Source organism: Marmota monax, unplaced genomic scaffold, assembly GCF_021218885.2.
Source record: "Marmota monax isolate L192 unplaced genomic scaffold, Marmota_monax_Labrador192_F-V1.1 WCK01_AAM20220418_F8-fsc00099, whole genome shotgun sequence".
Classification (NCBI taxonomy): Eukaryota; Metazoa; Chordata; class Mammalia; order Rodentia; family Sciuridae; genus Marmota; species Marmota monax.
The window spans coordinates 3,614,355-3,633,756 of NW_026692126.1; the positions used below are offsets into that span (position 1 = coordinate 3,614,355).

The 19,402-nt window shown below is 48.1% G+C and overlaps 1 protein-coding gene across 1 annotated transcript in view; it reads right to left on the reverse strand.

The window, feature by feature from the left end:
• LOC124105599 (maestro heat-like repeat-containing protein family member 7) overlaps positions 1–19,402 on the reverse strand; it is a 42,498-nt gene continuing 23,096 nt past the window's right edge. Inside the window, exons 12-22 of the mRNA XM_046462809.2 lie at positions 18,195–18,339; positions 17,590–17,765; positions 17,033–17,170; positions 16,821–16,935; positions 7,115–7,255; positions 6,372–6,548; positions 5,975–6,133; positions 4,537–4,638; positions 1,473–1,575; positions 971–1,030; positions 1–250 (exon numbers count right to left, since the gene is read on the reverse strand). Of these exons, the coding sequence (XP_046318765.1) occupies positions 66–250; positions 971–1,030; positions 1,473–1,575; positions 4,537–4,638; positions 5,975–6,133; positions 6,372–6,548; positions 7,115–7,255; positions 16,821–16,935; positions 17,033–17,170; positions 17,590–17,765; positions 18,195–18,339 (1,501 nt within the window). The 3' untranslated portion in view covers positions 1–65. The remainder of the gene's footprint in view (positions 251–970; positions 1,031–1,472; positions 1,576–4,536; positions 4,639–5,974; positions 6,134–6,371; positions 6,549–7,114; positions 7,256–16,820; positions 16,936–17,032; positions 17,171–17,589; positions 17,766–18,194; positions 18,340–19,402) is intronic.

The window sequence follows — 19,402 nt, forward strand, 5'->3', positions numbered from 1 at the left end:
TTATTAGCAAAGTTCTTTGGGGACACATAATTTCTAGTGCAGGGCTCAGTAGTCTGACCCTGCTGTCACAGTTTTAGGAACCTAGTGAGTGACACAGGCTCAAAAGACCTCCTCCGGGGCCTCCTCCTGCAGAAGCAGGAAGTGGTGGTCTTGGCCTGCAGCACCTTCTTCTGGGCTTCCAGGATGTAGAGGGTCTGTGTGGTGAGGCAGCTGACCACGGGGTCGGGGTCCTTCTGCATGTGCCTCAGGGCTGCAACACAGATACAGCTATGAGTCTTTGACCAGAGATAGGCCACCAGGCTAGGCAAGAGGGACGGGTCCTGCTATGGGAAAGGAATAGGGTAGTGGAATGGGACTGGCATCTTCTAAGGTAGCACAGAGAGTCCACACTGCTCAGTTATAAGCAAGATCACAAACATGCCCAGAGCTTGGAGATGCTGGGCCAGCACTCACCCCCAATCCTTGTGGTCCACTCTACCTTCCCCTCCCTGTCTCTGCCCTCCACCAATAGAATAACGCTGGCCTCCCAGAGAGCTGCAGCCAGGGACTTGGCCACACTTGGGAACCACTATGTCAGGGACACAGTGCAGAAAGGGGCGGTCACATCTCAGAAAGATGGTGGAGGAGCATGGACGACAACACCAACAGTTCTGGAGGCTCCCAAGGAAAGGAGCTGGGCACACTTGGGGGCTGAGTCCCCCAAGGAGGAAGTTGGCCATCTCTCTTAGAAAGAGTTCAAGGAACCATCCTGACTGATGAATGGGGCCTGAGCAAGATGGCAATGGGGGTGAGTGAGAGTGGGGTCTGCAGGGCCTTGACCAACACCCCCAAATCTAAATGCCCTGGAGCCAAGCCTCTTCTTCACTCAGCCTGGATGATCATTTTTGGAGAGCCATTCCTCGTTCCTGAGCCTTCCCCACCAACACGGCACCTCCAACAGATGGACGCAGTGGGCGGCTGGCCAACTCACCTGTATTTGCATCCTCAACTTCATCCATCTCTTCCAGGTTGAGGGTTTGGATGATCTGGCCTGCAGGGGCACACAGAGGCACCTCAGTGGTGTCCTGGCCACCCGTGCTTCCCCTGCCCCTCCTCAAACACTCACCACTGCCCCCTTGGTCTGCCTTTCTCTCCTGCGGCCACCAGCCTCAGGTCTGAACATTTCCCATAAAGTCAAAATTTCTGTCCCTGATTTTCTAAAGGGTTCTGACCAAACTGGGCCAGGTAGAGAGGCAAGCACCCCTCTGCTCCAACTCTGGCCTCTCAGGACTTGCCCATTCAGCTACAGGAAGGTCAGCCAACCCAACCAGGGGCTTCCTGCAGGGGAGGAGAGCAGGTGAAGGTGGTCGGTGTCATCACCAGAGTCCTGGAATAACTATGGGTCTTGTAACTATGTCCTGGGTCCTCCTTCAGTCTGCTTGATGGACCATACACCAAGGACATAGTGGCTCCAAGAAAACAGAAGGCCGTACCTGCAAACCACACAGCTGCCTGGCGGATGAAGACCTGTGGGCTCTTGAAGAGAGTCACACATTGGTTCAGAAACCAGATGGCTTTGCTTGCCTCCAGTTGCAGCTGTAAGGAGAGGTGTTCCATTACAGAGAGGCCATGGCCAGTTCTTCTGCCTCCTTGGACAGTCTTGAGACTAACCTGAGTTATCCCCTGAGTGTCAGAATCTACGAAGACATTCTACATCTCCACTCCCTACCCCAGCTCCTCAAACTTATTTCCTCTGTGAAGCCTTTCTGGATGAACCAAGCCACACGGGTCACTTTCCCTGACCTTGACCCAATAGGAGCCTAAAATTCATATAGATTTACCCCAATCTTTGGCTCACCCACATTTCTCCTATTTCCAACATTGGAACAGTGAACCTCACTTTGAAATATTGTCTATTTATAGCTTGACTTAAAATTTTCAATCTCATGCCACATTCTCTAGGCTGCAAAAAAGGGTGTATAGACATCAATCATGTCTACACCCTTCTATTAGAAGGAGGGCTGCATATAATTAAGTGTTCTTATAACTTCCTCCCCTGCCTTGGGATACCCCGTTTTCTGTGTCTACTCAGACTTCCTCCCATGAAGGTCTTAGGATGATGTGTCCTTTCCTTTACACAATGACCATTAGCCTTAACCCCTCTCCATGTCCCCTTCTAGCTTCTTCTTTCCTACTCTCCTTTTTCATTTTGCAGTAAAGTTTTTTAGTTTTTGTTTTTCCTTTGTTTTATTTTGGTACCAGAGATTGAACTCAGGGGCACTTAACCACTGAGCCACACCCCATCCCTTTTTTGTATTTCATTTGGAGACAGGGTCTCACTGAGTTGCTTAAGGGCCTCCCTGAGTTGCTGAGGCTGTCTTTGAACTCACAATCCTCCTGCCTCAGCCTCCAGAGCAGCTGGGATTACAGGCATGCACCACCACACTTGGCTGCAGTCAAAAATGAGGTGAAACCCATGGTTTTTCCCAACATTTTTTTTAAAAAAGTTTTTTAGTTACAGATGAAAACAATACCTTTATTTTATTTATTTATTTTTATGTGGTGCTGAGGATGGAACCCAGTGCCTCACACATGAGCCACAACCCAGCCCCTTTTTCCAACTTTTTGGTAGCAGGATCTTTTCTTCAAATAAAAATCATAACTGGAAATGTCCCCTGCATCAGAAGGGGTGCTGCTCTGGTTGGAGGATGTGAGGCTGAGCCTGCCCTCCTGCTCACCTCTGCCACAATTGAAGTTACCCAGGAAATCTGTCATTTTGCACCAGTCCCCTCCTCCTACATCTCCAACCCTGACTAGGCAAGGGTCACCATTAGCTCCCATGGTCCAAACCCAGCCTGCACTCTGGTCTGGATGCTCCCAAACTCATGCTGCCGTCCTACTGCGGGCCACCTATTGCTGCCTGGAACTTTCCTACGTGACATGATCCCTTTCTTCTTATTCTCCTTTGACTTTTCACTTGACTTTCTTTCCTAATCTCCTTCAAAGGATGCTTGAACTGGTATTTCCTGGGATCCCGGGCTGACTTACAAGCTTCCTGACCCACTGGCCACCTCCCTGGCTGAGCAGCTCTGGGTCAGTGATTACAGCTTCCATCGACCGTTGAGAGGTGTGTTCAGTGTTCACAAATCCCGTCTCTAGCACGTGCTCCAGGATTCAGTGATATATTCCTGACTTCCAGTGCTCTAGATTCACCCATAGACTTTACAAACTTGACAGGCACAAAATCAGCCCACCCCCTTCCTCTCACACTTGACCTTGCCCTGTATTCCTGACCTTGCTCCATGGCACCAGTGTCCACTCAGGTCAAACCCAAGTGGCCTCCACCTTCACGCTCCACATTCAATCAGTCTCCACAACCAGCTAATCACATCCATGGCTTCATCTTTGTGACACTGTCATCTCTCCCTGAGGCCCCTAATTCTGTCCCTTGGAACCTTTCCTCTGATTCCACAGCCTGGGCTGGGGGACTTATCTAAAGTACACAGCTCTCCAACCATGCCACTGCCTTGTTGAACACTTCAGTGGCTCCTGCTGCCCATAGCACCACATCCTGCTCCTTGAGGCACCAAAACTTCATGGCATGATGTGGCCCGGTATCCCACTCCTGGGCTCTCCTGCCCAGACTGCTGACTGCCACCCAGGACCCAAGACCAGCCTGCAGACCTTCTCATTTAGTCCACATAATGTTTTACATTGTAAATTATTTGCTAACATAAACGTGGTAAATGTCACCTAGAATCAGGATTTTCTGCTCTCAACATTTGGAATGTCTACCCACCCTGAGCCCATTTTCTCTTAGGGAAACAACCCGTGCTCAGCTGCAGACTATATTGACTGATACATGAATTTGTATCAATCAAAACCTATTTAGAATCTGTACCCAGACCTTGGCCCAGTCTTTCACATATTACAGAGTACTTTTCCACAGTTCAAGCATACACTGGGTTTTCTAGGAATGCATCTGCAAGACAAATCCAAAACTAAACTTTCAGGGAGAGATGACAGTGGCAGTATGTTAGCAAAAATTATTCATCACTTTGGAAATCAAATCACCAACAACAAAGCTTCCTTTGATGTTTGATCTGACTCTGCATCAGAAACAGATCTGTTCACAGTGATTCTGTGCAAAAGGGGAAGGAGCCTTCATTATGTCTTCAAGGGTAAATGGAACCAAGCACTCACATACATTATATTATGTCCTATTATATTACATATGTTTATGCATGCTGGGTTTTTTTAATAAATTACTTTCACTTGTCCTTTGGAGTTAGGGCATTCTGCTTATTTGGGAAATATGAAGCATGGGTAGATGCTGAGATTCATGAATTTCACTTGGGAGAATAAAGAGGGTGTTACCAGAGGGAGTGGTACCATCTAAATGCCCCACACAAAGCAAATGCTTGGTGAGCGGCTTACCATTGAACTGCTGCTGCGGCCACCACAGCAAACCCCTAGCTGCAGGAGAAAGGACCGGAGTGCTGAGGATGCCACCCTCCCTTGCACAGGGGCAGAACGGTGAGTCGGCAGCTGGCTTACCAGGATCCTGAGAATGGTAAACACATCTCTCTGGGTGAAGACTGTTTTCAGCTTTGTCCAGCCTAGTAAGGTAGCTGTGTGGCAGAGGGAGAGCTGGCAGATCTGGGGAGACAAGAGGCTTGGCATAAGGGGTTATGCAAGTGGGGCTGGGCAGCCATGAAGGGGCACCCAGAAGGGAGAGAGAGGACAGCCTGTCCAACTCCAGTGGGATGGAAACTCAGGGAACAGATAGGGATCCAGGATTAGGAGATCATCTAGGCATCTGGCTGTATTGAAAACCCCTGTTACTCATGAAGGAGAACTTGCAAATCCAGTTAGAGTGACTTTTCCGATTGCTGTGATACTGCACAGAGACCCAGAGCAATGGGACTCTCCACCTCTTAACCTCAGTCACCAGTCCCACAACTTCCCATGCCTAAAACAGTCTCTGAAATCACATTTACCCAAAGTTTTGTTTTGTGGTATACTCTACCACTGAGCTACATTCTCAGCACCTTTAAAAAAAATTTTTTTTTTTTTGAAACAGGGTCTTGATACATTGCTGAGGCTGGCCTTGAGCTTGTGATCCTCCTGCCTCAGCCTCTCAAGTTGCTGGGATTACAGGCATGCACAACTATGCCTGGCTTAGATTTCCCCAACGTCTTAATTCTTCAACTGTTGGTCGCTGCTCTGAATCAGGGTCAGCTCTCTCAGGAATATCACTGCTGACTCCACCGGGAGGGGCCCTGAGCCACAGGATAATTTCTTTCAAGCACTTGTTCCACAGCATCCTCAGATGAGCCCAAAGAGGCCTCAGAAATGGCACAGTAGCTGCTCTGTGAGAACAGAGTGTCCTCTTACAAGCTAAGCCTGTTTGGGGGTTTTCTAGTTGTGGTGCCCACTTCTGGTTTCCTGGGATCAGAGCTTGGCCCATCCAACTCTCTTTGTTCTGCTCACAACACTGTCTCCAACTGGAACCGGCCTCCCCAGGGAGCCTGTCCACACTAAAGGGCACAGAAAGTGGTCTCAAAGAAGATTGCAGAAGCCAAGGGCAGGGAAACAGAGAGAAGGACTGGTACTAATCAGTCCATGAGATGTTCCTCCTCAGAGTTTTCACAACCACAATATTCTACTGCAAGTTGGTGGCCAGCTGGATGGAGCTAGGAGCTAGGAGCTGGAGAAAACTCGGGTGTTGTATCTTGTCATCTCTAGTGTCTCTCCCCCCACCCACCCACCCATCTCCCCTCCCTCTCTCTCTTTCAGTACTGAGGATTGAACTCAGGGGCACTGTACCACGGAGCTACATCCCCAGCCCTTTTTATTTTTTTATTCTGAGACAGGGTATCACTAAGCCACTGAGGCTGGCCTTAACCTTTGCAGTTCTCCTGCCTCAAATACTCAATATTTACCCACCATGGAATTGGGGACCACACACAGGCTCCGAGGGCTGGCCTCTCACCTGAGCCACATCAGTATTCACATCCTTCAGGTGCAGCACAAGGAGAACTATGGAGTTGAGCATCTGCTGCTTCAAGGGGAAGACAAGGTCTCTCTTCTTGATCTTGGACAGGAGATTCCCGTAGACCTGGAAGGCCATCAGGCGCAGATTCTCAGGCTCCTGGGTCAGAAAACACACACCTCTGCATCTGTCCACTGGTCACCCAGGGTCCAGAGTCCCTGAGTTGCTCCTCCCCTGAGATCTGCTTTGATTCTCCAGTAACACGACAGTCATGAGACAAGAGCGCAGAAGCAGTCCCCTCCCCACAGAAGAGCACTAGGTCACGCTCGAGGGAATTCTGCCCAATTCCTCCTCTCACAGAGGCCTAGAGGAAGAGAGACCCCTCAGGGGACTTCACCTCCTCAAGGAAAGAGCCCAGGGTGAAGGCCAGCTGAATCAGGAAGAAAGAGGAGTGCTGCCAGGTGAGGTCCTCAAGGAGGTGATTCAGCGTCAGGAAAGTCTCCTCCACGATGCAGTGGCAGGGGGAGTAGCAGCATCTCAGCACATGCGGCTGCAGGATGGAGAGCCGCCTCACCTGCGGAGGGGTGACCGTGACCGCCGCTCAGGAAATGCTGGGCGGGGCTCTTTCCTGCTCTCCTTTCAGTCCAAGCCCCACAAGCGACAGCCCCGGGCACACTGCCAATTTTCACCCTGGAACTAGGGCTGGTTCAGCAAGTGGGTTTGGTCAGCATGAGCCGCCCAGGAGAACAGATGACTTCTGCCCTCCATGGGAAAAGGGGAGAAGACAGAGAAGCCGCCTTCCCTACAACACCAGAAGTTCCCCTCCTCACTGCCTGTCTCATCTGTGACGGTGAGGCTGGTATTCAGGAGACCTGGATGGCATATGTGGGATCCTGGGATTGGCTGAGATTATCCTCTGAAGTGACCTATGGGACAGCCTCCCCAGGGGGCCTCTCCTGGGAAGGGAGGGAGCAGGAATGGCCCAAGCCCTGATCCTGTGCTTGGTGGACTGGCCTCAGGAAGATCTGGTCTCTGATTCCAAGGGTATGTCCCAGCCTGTCTATTGAACTCCGGGTCCTATTCCTCTCCCAGATGACAACATTGCCTGAGAACCTGCCCTTGGCCTCTGCTTCATCTTACCAAGTTCTTGTGCTTTGCGAAGACCTCTGTCACCTGCAGCAATAGCTTCACTGTGGTTAGCTCCTCACACTTGAACCAGTTTGCTAGAATGTGGGTGGCAATGTCATCCACAATGGCTGCCACATCTGGGCTCTGGAGCAGCTGGCAAAGGAGGCCAAGAAAGATAGTGAGGTGCGCAAGGAGGAGACAACTCCCAATGACGCTGAATCTAGGTTCCTGCTCACGAGTAAAGACGGTTTTAAGGCTTTGGAAGAATCGGTGGAGAGACCAGAGTTAGAGGGTCTTCCCACCCTTTCATTCCAGGATGAGAAAAGTAAGAAACCTCAGTCAGTTCTCAAATAACCTCATGTTTCCATTGGGAAGCAAAGACTCACTCAACCACCTGTGAACATCTCCAGACAACAGCAACGTGGCACAAACCAAAAGGAAGCAAAAAAAAAAAATCTATTTTAAGTGGGTGCTAAAGGAAAATTTATAAAGAAGTGGAACTTGAATAAAGAGAACTTGAATGCACATCTAAGTCTTACAGACTGGAAGGCAAACAGTTCAATAGGACAAGAAGCAAAAGAAATGGGGAGGAATTCACAGAAGTGTGTGTGTGTGTGTGTGTGTGTGTGTTCAGTTGGGAAAACTGGGTGTGGCAAAGCAGGAGTGTGGCTGGGTTGAGGGAAGGGCAACAAGAACGCTGAGCCAACTTGGGAGGAGCATCCCATTGGTGAGAAGCATTGCTTATGGAGGTCCCAGGAAAGAGAATGGCATGTATCTTTCCCAGTTGCTCCAGGCACAGGTGAGGTGGGTCTAGACTTCCAGCCAGTGGGGATGGGGAAGAGATGTCTCAGGAGTGCTGCAAAGCACACCTTTGTCAGAAAACGAAAAGAGAGAAGTCGATGATAGGTCCCCAGAATAATACTTTTTAGAAGAGACAAGGTAGAGGGGAGTTATTATAAGATCTTTGCCACTATTATTCCAAGAACTGGGTACCCTGGGGCCAAGCTGGGCAATATCAAGCAAGCAAGGCTTGAAGGCAGGCCCAGTCACTGACCTAAACAATTAATTCCATTTTGACCCTTTCTGACTCCATTTGAATTCCAAGAACCACACAGGTCTGATTGATTGATAAGCATCTTTATGACAAGAGACCAAAACTGCCCCAAGCAACAGTCGGCCTCTCAGAACAGATCACCCCATAAGAGAGTCCCCGAAAGCCTGAGCTATAACCCCATGACGGAACCCAGGCTGCCCTTAAGCAGGAACAGTCATCCCACTGGGAACTGAGTCTCCCCCTCAAGATGGGATCACCTCCCCAGAGCTTCATAGAACCAGTCCTGAGACCATGGTCTGACCCAGATGACTTACTCTACCAGCTGCTCAAAACCCAGACATCCAAGCCCCCAACCCTTGTCTTTGTTCCCCTTTTCTGTAAAACCTCAAAGTTTCTGTCATCCCTTGAAGTCAGATTTTTGGTCACCCCTATGTCTCCTCTTCCTGGAGTGGCCATCTTGATTAAAAGCTTCTCTCCTTTCCTTTACTACTGTGTAAGTCTTCGATTGGCATATGGGGACAGGTGGCTGAGCCTGGTCTGTTGGGACCTACCAGGGCAAGGGGCTTCATCCAGGGACTCCAGTAACAAGGTTTTTGTTGTTGTTGTTGTAGATGGACACAACATCTCTCTTTATTTACTTATTTATTTATTTATGTGGTGCTGAGGATCAAACCCAGTGCCTCACACATGGTAGGCAAGTGCTCTGCCACTGAGCCCCAACCCCAGTCCCTGGGGCATTTTCTTATCTTTCCACTTTGGGCCAGTATGGTCTGCTTTCTACCACTATCTGTGAAGCAGAGAAGAGAGCCTTAGAATTTTCAGGCCTTTAGATTAAAAGCCCTTGAGAAGTTCTCTACCAACAGGGCACCTACAAATAGGACCTTGCTCTTTGTTTTGGTCTTTGTCATTTGAGCATTTGGGGGCTATTTGGGCATAGGCCGTTTTGGGTTTTGTTTTGTTTTGTTTTGAGGGGTACTGAGGATTGAACTTCCCCACTTCTATTTTGTATTTTATTTAGAGACAGCGTCTCACTGAGTTGCTTAGTGCCTTGCCATTGCTGAGGTTGGCTTTGAATTCGCAATCCTCCTGCCTCAGCCTCCCGAGCCACTGGGATTACAGGCGTGTGCCGCTGTGCCCGGCTATTTGTTTTTGACAAGGAAATTTGAAATCCTATGGTATCGACTAGAAAAAACAGACACAAAATAGGTGAGGAATAAGGGCTTGGGAGATCTCTGTTGTAATTTGCCTAACAATGGGAAATTCTAAATCTATACCATTAGGAAGCCCCCTAGGGAGAATTCTAGATGTCTCATGATGATCTATGATCCATGATCTAATTATAGCTATAAACCTATGACTAAGAAAAAGATGATTTATTAATATAATACAGTATGGCCTATGTCTATACCAGATGCAAAAGACGCAGTCCCCAAACAAATCACTGAATTATCATACTACTTTATAGTTGGAGCTGTTTTGCCAAATATTAAAGGGGAAGAGGGAATGTTGCTGACCCCCTGAAACCCTGCAGCTCCCCTGCTGCTTGCAGACCCCACGGCTTTGATATGCCTTTCTGTGTGTATCAGAATGTTCAGTTCCACTGCTAGGGACAGACTGACTCTGTAAACTCAATGATCAGGTAGACTCCTTGGAGAAGTGGTAAAAGTGCCAGCAGAACAGGCACTTCATCTTCATCTGATATAAACCCAGGAGAAGCCAGCAGGGGTGAGTCAATGCCAAAGTTCTTCAATCTATCAACAAGGCTGTGTAGGCCAATGGGCCAAGCCAAGAATGCTCTCCCAGTTAAAGTTCTTTTAAAAGAGGGTGCAGCGAAGCCCCCACCTAAAGCAATATCTGCCGCGGGAGACACCCAAGGAAATCCAACCCATACTTCAAAGAAATTTTAAGTGACCGACTGATGTCTGCCCCCACTTTGGGACTGCCTAACTTTAAAAAGCCATTTAAACTGTATGTAAGCGAGAAATTGGACTGGGAGTTCTTGTTTAGTTGCTGGATGAAGCTCCCCAACCTGTAGCTTGCTTCTTATAGCAGGTAATCACACGGCCAAGGGATGGCCACCTTGTTGCCAGGCAACAGCAACCATGTATGATATGCTAAAAGATGCTGAAAACTTAGTACTTGGACAACGTACTGCCATATACTTGCCACATCAGATTTTAACCTTGCTGGAACAAAAGGCAGATACTGCCTAACTGCTGGGAGTTTGGGTGCATAACAGGCAATCTAATTAGATGAGCCTAATGTGACTCATCAAACAACATTAACTTTAAGCAGAGAGACCCTGCTGTCTGTCAGCAGGTCCCGAGGCTCCTACCCCGCACCATAGATCTGTGGAAGTTCTTGATTCTATCTTTTTCCAGAAAACCAGGCCTGACATTAGTCATTTGACCACACAGACTGGGAATTCCTCACAGGTAGAAGTGGCTTCACGAACCATGGAAAACACCAAGATGGGTACGCAATAGCATTTACGAGATGTTATTGAGTCAGATCCCCTCCTAACAGTTATCCCCTCAAAAGGCCAAATTAGTAGCCCTTACTGGGGCCCTCGATCTTTCAAAGGGAAAGGGTTAACATTTATGCTATGCTGACTCAAAATATGCCTTTTGATTGTCCACACCCAAGGAGGGAGAGAGAAAGAAAGAGTTGGAGAGGGGGCTGAGGAGGGACTTACAGCCTCTAATAGCAAGGACATAAAACATCCTTGGACATCAACTCCTGCAGACTGTCTTTATGCCAAAAGATGCCAACTTTGGGCCAAACACAAGGGGCCCAATAGTGTGGGCCAAATCCCTTTGAAGATTGGCAGGTAGACTCCCCTCAGATGCCTAAAGTTGCTGGAAACTTTAAATGTCTCCTGGTTTCTGTTGACACCTCTTCTAACTGGGTCAAGGCCAACCTCAGTAGGATGGAAAAAGCCTCGGAAGTGGTACAGGCTCTACTAAAGGGCATCATTCCCAGGTATGGCCTGTCTGACTCCATACAATGTGACAACAGCCCTGCGTTTGTCTCTTGAGGCAGTGCAGCAGGCAAGTGGAGCTCTAGGATTTTGCTGGAGATTACACGCAGCCTGGAGACCTCGACAGGTAGGAAAGATGGAGAAGATAAGCCACGCTCTAAGAGGACTTTAGCCAAAATTTATCAAGAAACTGTTCTAACATAGGAAAAGGTACTGCCCATTGCTTTCCTTCACATTAGGGGGGCTGCAATAAAGCCCCTCTGCCATTAACTGTGGGAGACCCTTTGGAGACTTCCATAAAGGGCCACGGTCCCCACACTTAAAATATGAAAATAAAATCAGGCATAGGTAGAGCAGCTTAATCAAGTTCTAACTTCTGTCTGTGAGTTTGCTTCCTCTAGGGCAAAATCCTCCTCCCCTGAGGACCCGCTGCACCTTTTTCAACTGAGAGATGGACATGGAAATATCAGGGCCCAGAAGATCAGCAGATTTAAAAAGAAAAAAAAAAAAAAAGTGGACAGGCCCTTCCAATGTTCTCTGAATCACTCACACTTCTTTAAAACACGGTGGTGTCAAGCCGAGATTCCACCACACCAGAGTAAAAGGGCACCACCGGGAAACAGCCCTCCTGACCCTCGGCAGGATCAAGAGGATCCCATTGGACGATGGTCCCCCCAGGATCTCAAATATCTCTTCAGAGAGCACAACTCCGCCAGACGCCTTAGATAATCATGAATCACACTGCCGTCACTCTTTGCTTTCTTTGTCTTTTCCTTACTCCCCATGGATCTGGTCTAACTTGTTTGCTGACTGGGCTGGGCCTCAGCAATAGATCCTTTCAGTAGTAGGCTAAAATCAATTCCTTCTAAATGGAGGCACTTAATGTTTGACAATGTTATTTTCCTTTCTTTTCCTCTAGGTGACCTCTGCTCACTTCCTTTGTAAGACTGGTGCTCATACTGTTTGGACCAGCATGGGAATGAAATGCCTTTGGTATAAAAGGGACAAAGTTTTCTTATCCCATCAAGGTCTTCCATTCCAAGACTCCCACATGGCCCCTATCAGCAGGAAATAATTATCGAAGACAATGGCCTTCTGCCCTCCCCCCAGCAGACATGGAATGTGACTTGACAGGAGGATTTGAAGGCCGGTCCAGTCATTGACCAATTTCATTTTGTCCCTTTCTGACTCCACTTGCCTTTTGACATGTTTTCCTTCTGAACCACCTTCTTTTGCAGTTACCTTGGATTCCAGGAACCACACAGGTCTGATTCATTGATAAGCATCTTTATGACAAGTGACCGAAACTGCCCCAAGCAACAGTCAGCCTCTCAGAACAGATCACCCCATAAGTGGGTCCCCGTAAGCAGGAGCTATTAACCCCATGACGGAACCCAGGCTGCCCTTAAGCAGGAACAATCATCTCACTGGGAACTGAGTCTCCCCCTCAAGATGGGATCACCTCCCCAGAGCTTCATAGAACCAGTCCTGAGACCATGGTCTGACCCAGATGACTTACTCTGTTGGCTGTTCAAATCCCCCAACCATACAAGTCCCCAACCCTTTCTTTGTTCCCTTTTTCTATAAAAACCTCAAAGTTTCTGTCATCCCTTGAAGACAGATCTTTGGTCACCGAACCCCTACATCTTTTCTTCCTGGGGTGGCCACACTGATTAAAAGATCCTCTTCTTTCCCCACCACAGCATGAGTCTTTGATTGGCATATGAGAACAGGTGACTGAGCCTGGTCTATTGGGATCACTGGGGCAGGGGCCTTCAACCAACAACTCTGGTAACATAGTGACTCCAAGGCCCCCAGACCTGGCTGCACATTAGGATCACCGGGAGAACTAGAGAAATGCTGCTCTTTGGATCCCATGTCATCCACCAAAAGTCTGATTTGGAGTCCAAGCGTCAGTGTTATTTATTTATAAATTCTCCCAAATATCCAACTATGCAGTCAGGGTTGAGGATGTCTGGGCCAGACATTCATGGTTTGGAATGCATATGCCACCGTGGACACCGTGATACGCAGAGTCAGTGTGGTGTGGCAACTAGGAAGGGCTCTCATCAGCACTGCAACCTCCACACAGCAACCTATGAGCTCATGTGATGGAAAGACATTGGAATGCAAATGGAACATCAGGAGTTAAAGTAGTCCCCCCTCACTCCCCAGTGTGTGTGTGTGTGTGTGTGTGTTGCTGGGGATCAAACCCAGAAAGTTTATGTGAGCAAGAAAAAGTCAAACAATAATCAATAGGATGATTGATGGGCAAAAGAGATGGGAAGGAATTCAGAGAAGGGCAAGTTCAAGTCACAAAATTCCACGCAGAACTGAAAACTAGAGCAAACAGACATTGTTTCACATCCATCGGGAGAGATGTGAATTTGGATGTAAGAAGAGCTAAGGCGGGAGGCTGAGGCAGGAGGATCACCAGTTCAAGGCCAGCCTGAGCTATATAACAAGACCCCATCTCAAAAAAAGAGCTAACCCTTGGTGGAAGTAATCAGGGGGCTCTCTCACACTTTACTAGCATGAGCGCACATCATTACTTTGGAAAACCATCTGGCAACACTGTGTGTGTGTGTGTGTGTGTATTTTAACAGGAGAGAGATGCCTATCTGTTGCCTGTGAGATATCTGGGGATGAAGAGGTGGGGGTATAGGCCTCATTGGGTAGGAAGCGAGAAGGCAAAAGAAGGGAAAAAAAGGTGTTTTTTGTTTGTTTGTTTGTTTTTTGTTTTTTTTTTAAATAAAGAAACCAGTGTGTATGGTTTCATGTGTATATTTGTGTTAAATTGTACATGAATAGCCAGGCGTGGTCGCACATGCCTGTAATCCCAGCAGCTCAGGAGGCTGAGACAGGAGGATCATGAGTTCAAAGCCAGCCTGAGCAACAGTGAGGAGCTAAGCAACTCAGTGAGACCCTGTCTCTAAATAAAACACAAAATAGGGATGGGGATGTGGCTCAGTGGCCTAGTGCCCCAGAGTTCAATCCCTGGTACAAAAAAAAAATTATACATGCGTATAGATTATTTAAAACAACATTAGGAAGACCAAAGTTCATCAGCTACACTGAAGATGTCTGCACTTGCTTTTGCATGCACGCCTGGGGTCATGCTTATGTGAGTATCTGTGCTTCTATATTAATGGCAAAGAAGCTTTCAGGGACAAATTGCAGAGGTTTTCTACCTGTCAGGCAGGCAGATCTGCCCTAGTTTACTTACTAATTAGTGAGTTTCTTAACTTCTCTGGGCCTCAGTTTTCATCCTCTACAAAATAGAGTTAATAACATCTTTTCCACAGTTACAATGAGAATGAAAACAGCTGGGCTCCCTTTTCTTGATTGTCCAGAATTCCAGCACAGGGCCTTTTGAAATGTTTCTGCTTGTGCTTAGCCCAGGGAAATGGATGAAGATACCAAGACAACAAGCTGGGAGCTTCAAAGGGTTAGGAAATGTTTGAGAGCTTCTAGATCTTGACCCACTTTCTTAGCCAGTACCTAAAACCCCATGGTTCTCCCCTTTAATTGCTATGAATGAGGTCCACCCATCTTCCTGCCTAGAGCCCCTTTGAGCCTTTTCCCAAACTGTCCCCTCCATTCCCCTCCTCAGCCTGAAGCTCCAAAACAGGTGACAGAGGAGTGAACACCTGTTCCTATGTCCACTTGTTTATGTGGGTATTATGCCTTTGGGGGAACTTGTAGGGTGGTCCTCAGTCCTAGCTGCATTTCTAGAACACAGGACTTGGGAGGTTCTAAGCAAACTAATGCCTGGACCCCATCCTAGACCAACTCAAACAGAAGAAGGCAAGAGAGTGGGGAAAGTAGGGAGGATCATTGGCAATAGCATTTTTAAAAAGCTCCCCACAGGATCCTAATATGCCACCAGGGTTCAGAACTACTGTTCTAACAGAGTGGCAGTCACCTTGTGATACCTACTAGTCTCTCAGGCTTGTACCTGATGCCATTTCTCAAAGCTGGGTTCAAGGACTCCCTGTACTACAACAGGAACTGAGGTGCTTTCAGAAAAGGAAGACTTCTGGGTCTTACCCCAGACCTGCTGAATCCAAGTCTCTGGGAACAGGGCCCAGGAATCTGCATTTTGAACTCCTTCCTCAACGTGATGAGGCGACGTGATACACACTAACGCCTGAGACCCATGGCACTAGGCATCCCCTTCCAGCCAGAGCCCTGCCTCCTACATGCCCTCATTTCTGCATCCTGAGCAAGCGTTCGGCCAACATGACATACATCCTTCAACGCACATCTCAGCACTCACACCAGCATGCACACCGTAGCACACAGCAGTAGCACCTTCCCGCGAGATTCAAATGCCCTGTAACCCACATAAGGGTACATGAGGTCACATTACGATAACATCTGCTTATGTTCTGGCATTAGTATTGTGTTATCTCCTATCATTGTTCAAAATAATCCAGTTCCTGTTTTTTTGTTTTTAAATTAGTTTGCTTAGATTTTAAAAGAAGCCTATTTAAAGCTGTGATGAGGCAGAAACCGTCCCAAACTCTCCCAAACACTGGTGGTGGACGTATAAATTGCTACAACTTTACTGGAAGGCAATTTGGTGTCAGTATCAAAAGTCAGAGAAGACATTTATGCTTTTTGAACCTATACTTCCACTTACTATAGTCAATACTTAAGGTAATAATCTGACACATGGGCAAAGGTTTTGCACAGAGATGCTCATTACGGTGTTATTCATAATAACATAAAATTAGAAACAGAATGTCCAACCAATTATAGAACATCTTTATGATAAAATATTCTATCACCACTGAAAGTTATGTTACCAAGAACACAAAATGACATAGGTAGAGGCTTGAAGAGAGGGGGACACAGAATATTAAGAGAGAACAATCTCAACCCTCTCACATGCACTTCCATACAGGCAAAAACCTAAAAGTGATTTCCTTTGTGCATTGTGATGATTAATGATTTTGCAATATTGTATTTACTTTTTCCACCTTTTCTATACATTTCCTGTGAGGCAACTTGAGTTAATATTGAGTTAATTGAGGTACTGAGCCAAGATCAATTTTCAAAGGCTCATGTGGCTGAAGGAAAGAGCTGTGTTGTTCCATAAAGTCAGGGCAGAGTCTTTGAGATTCAAGAAGAAATCAAATCCTATAACTCAAGGAAATCTAACAAAGTTTTTTTTTTTTTTTGGATGGGGGGTGGTTTGAACTCAAGGGCACTCAACCACTGAGCCACACCCCTGGCCCTATTTTGTATTTTATTTAGAGACAGCTTCTCACTGAGCTGCTAAGCAGCGCTTCACCATTGCTGAGGCTGGCTTTAAACTCACAATTCTCCTGCCTCAGTCTCCGGAGCCACTGGAATCACAGGCCTTCACCACTACACCTGGCCCTATTTTTATTTTATTTAGAGATAGTGTCTCACTGAGTTGCTTAGCACCTCACTGTTGCTGAGGCTGGCTTTGAACTTGCGATCCTCCTGCCTCAGCCTCTGGAGCTGCTGGGATTACAGGTGTGTGCCACCGTGTCCAGACTAATGACGTATTACTAGTAACATCCCCCAATCCTTCTGGGAGGTAGGGAAAGTCAAACAGGCTGCCCCCTCTGGCCAGTGGCCTTCCCAGGAGGAGTCCATTACCTTTCAGAGGGACCACCTCCCCCGCCCTCTTCCCCCCCACCCCCAGTCACCTCTGTCAGGAACACAAGGGCTGTTACGTGGTTGGGGCAGTTTGTGTCCTGGAGGATCCTGATGATGAAGCTGAAGATGGGGCGGTTGTGCCAACAGTTCTTGATCACCAGGGCCCTACCGACCAGAGCACAGTGATCAGGGGGAGGCCTGGGCTGCAGGGAGGATCAGGAACATAGACGGTCCTCTGGTCAGAGCCCCAGGCGCAGCTTACCTGGCCAGCAGGGTGACTCCATCGTAGTGTTTCTCAGGACTCACAAGCAGATTCCAACCCCCAAATATGTTCACATACTCCATGTGTTCCTCATACCCAGAACTGCACATCAAGGTCTTCAGGGCCTCCACTGTAGAACTGGGGAGAGAGCAGAGCAGGAGCAGGCCGGAAGTCACCCCCACTGTGCTCCTTTCTCCCCAGCCACCTGCCTGACTCCCAGCCTCCCAGTGATGGTGGATTGCTGGCAGTGGGACAATCCATGTTACCCTGTGCGACCTTTGACAAATGAGGAACCTGTGGCCAAGAAGGTAGTGGCCTCTCCATGATGACACGGGAAGCCTGCCCAGGGGTAGGGAGATGCGGCATCCTGGTCTGCAGACCCAGGTGTCTTGTTTTGATTTCACTTTGGTACAGAATCTCTGCATGAGCCTAGTAAGCCAGACTTAAAGAGTCTTTTCGAAAAAGTCCAGGAGGGAGAGAACAGTGTTGTGTCTGCAGGCCGGAAGCCGGGTGGGGGGTGCTAAGCCGCTCGCACATGAGCCCACAGGCCAACGAACCTCACAGGGTCCACACATTCGATTACAGGCTGCTGACCGTGGATCATTTCAGCACTTCCTTCAAGCACCAGAAGGGAGACCTGGAAGAGCAGCCTTACGAACAGGGAGGAGAAGAAGCCATGCAGCTCCATCCGCCGACTCGGTTCCTGCAAGAGCTCGTAGATGGCCCTGGTGGCCTGGGTTAAGGAGGAGAATGGGAGCATCACAACCTTTGCCTTGCCCAGTGAAGGCCTGGCTGCCCACAGCAGGTCAGCACTAAGTTAGTGGGAGCCAGGAGAGCACAGGGTATTTCCAGAGTGGCACTGTTTTAAAGCACTCTAACAGCCATGGTGGCTGTTTTGTCTCCCCTCATCCTTGAGAGTTAAGGCAGGGCTGGGCGTTTGTCTTAGGTCCATTCACCCCTGGGAACAGGAATCTAGTTCTTCTATCCCCCGACAAGGCAGCCAGCGGGAAACCCCTCCCCCAACCCAACCCAACACGAAGACCCCACTGTTACAGTGCTCAACCCCACGCGGCCTAAAAAGAGCTGGAGACAGCCAAGCACAGCACCCTGGCCAGCTTCGTTCCCAGCACCCGGCCCCTCTGCCAGCCTGGCCCCTCCATACAATCAGTGGGGAGATCCTTGATGGGTTGCTTGGCTCCTGGTTGTTCTTTGCCTGCAATGGAATCAGCCTCTGCAGCAGATACTCCATGATCATCTCGTAGCCTTTTGGGAAGGATGCCAGGATCTCCCAGGGATGGTGTATCTCTCTGCAAAGTCAGAAGCCACCAACATGGTTACCCCCCAGGTGGCCCTCTCTCCCTGGGTTTCACCACACCTCCAGGGGAAGGGCTCCAGGCTCTTGGCCCCATCCTCTTTCTTCCTTCTTCCTCGTCTCTCCCTTCATTATCTTTCATTCCTTTCATCACCTCCAGACTTCCCCATCTTCATACAGGTAAATCTGAAATTGTCCCCTTTGGTAGGAACCTTATGTAGGACACATCTGAGACCAAGTTTATCAGCTCTATTTGAATGCCTCTGATCAGTCCCATCCCTCTGGCCCTGTCCAAGCTCCCCTTACAGCCCCAGACCAGAACACTACCTCATCTGCCAGACTGCCCCCTCCAGTCTGTAATGTCCGGTGTGACACCCAGGGTCACTCTGCAGGCCAGATCTGATGACTTCCCTTCATAACACCCTTCCAGCCTCCCAGGCCCTCTTTCCTCTGTAGTGTCACATGTTTTTCCCTCTGCCTGGCATATCTCTCTACATCTAGATCTGACAAGATCACATGCAGAACAGAAGTCCATGCCTGAAAATTATTTTCTACAAAGAATATAATAAAATTTTAAATCAAGCTGTGTAATGTCTGCAAGATGGTATAGCCTTTTGAAATAGGAGAGAGCAACAGGGAAACGAAGGAGAGATAAGAGACAAAGACAAAGAGACCTCACTACTGGTAACATGGCACCCCGGGTGCTCTAGGGACCAAGACAAAGAAAAAAATAGTCTTCAACAAAATAATGGCAGTCGGACTGCCAGCAACTTCTTAACAGCAACTGTGGAAAGCAGAAGACAAGAGGTTGAACCTTCCAAGAACTGAACAAAGATAAATGTCAACCTACAAGTTTCCCAGCAAATCTATCGTTAAGGCAGATTTGCTTCATTTATGAATCAATAAAAATAGAAAGCTTGATCAATAGATTCTCACTAGAGGATAAACTCCTAAAAGATAGGTTTCAAGAGAGAAGAAAAACAATTTCATTTTGAGATGCAAGAAGGGATGGTACACAAATAAAATGGTAAATATGCCTTTAAGTCTATATACAATGT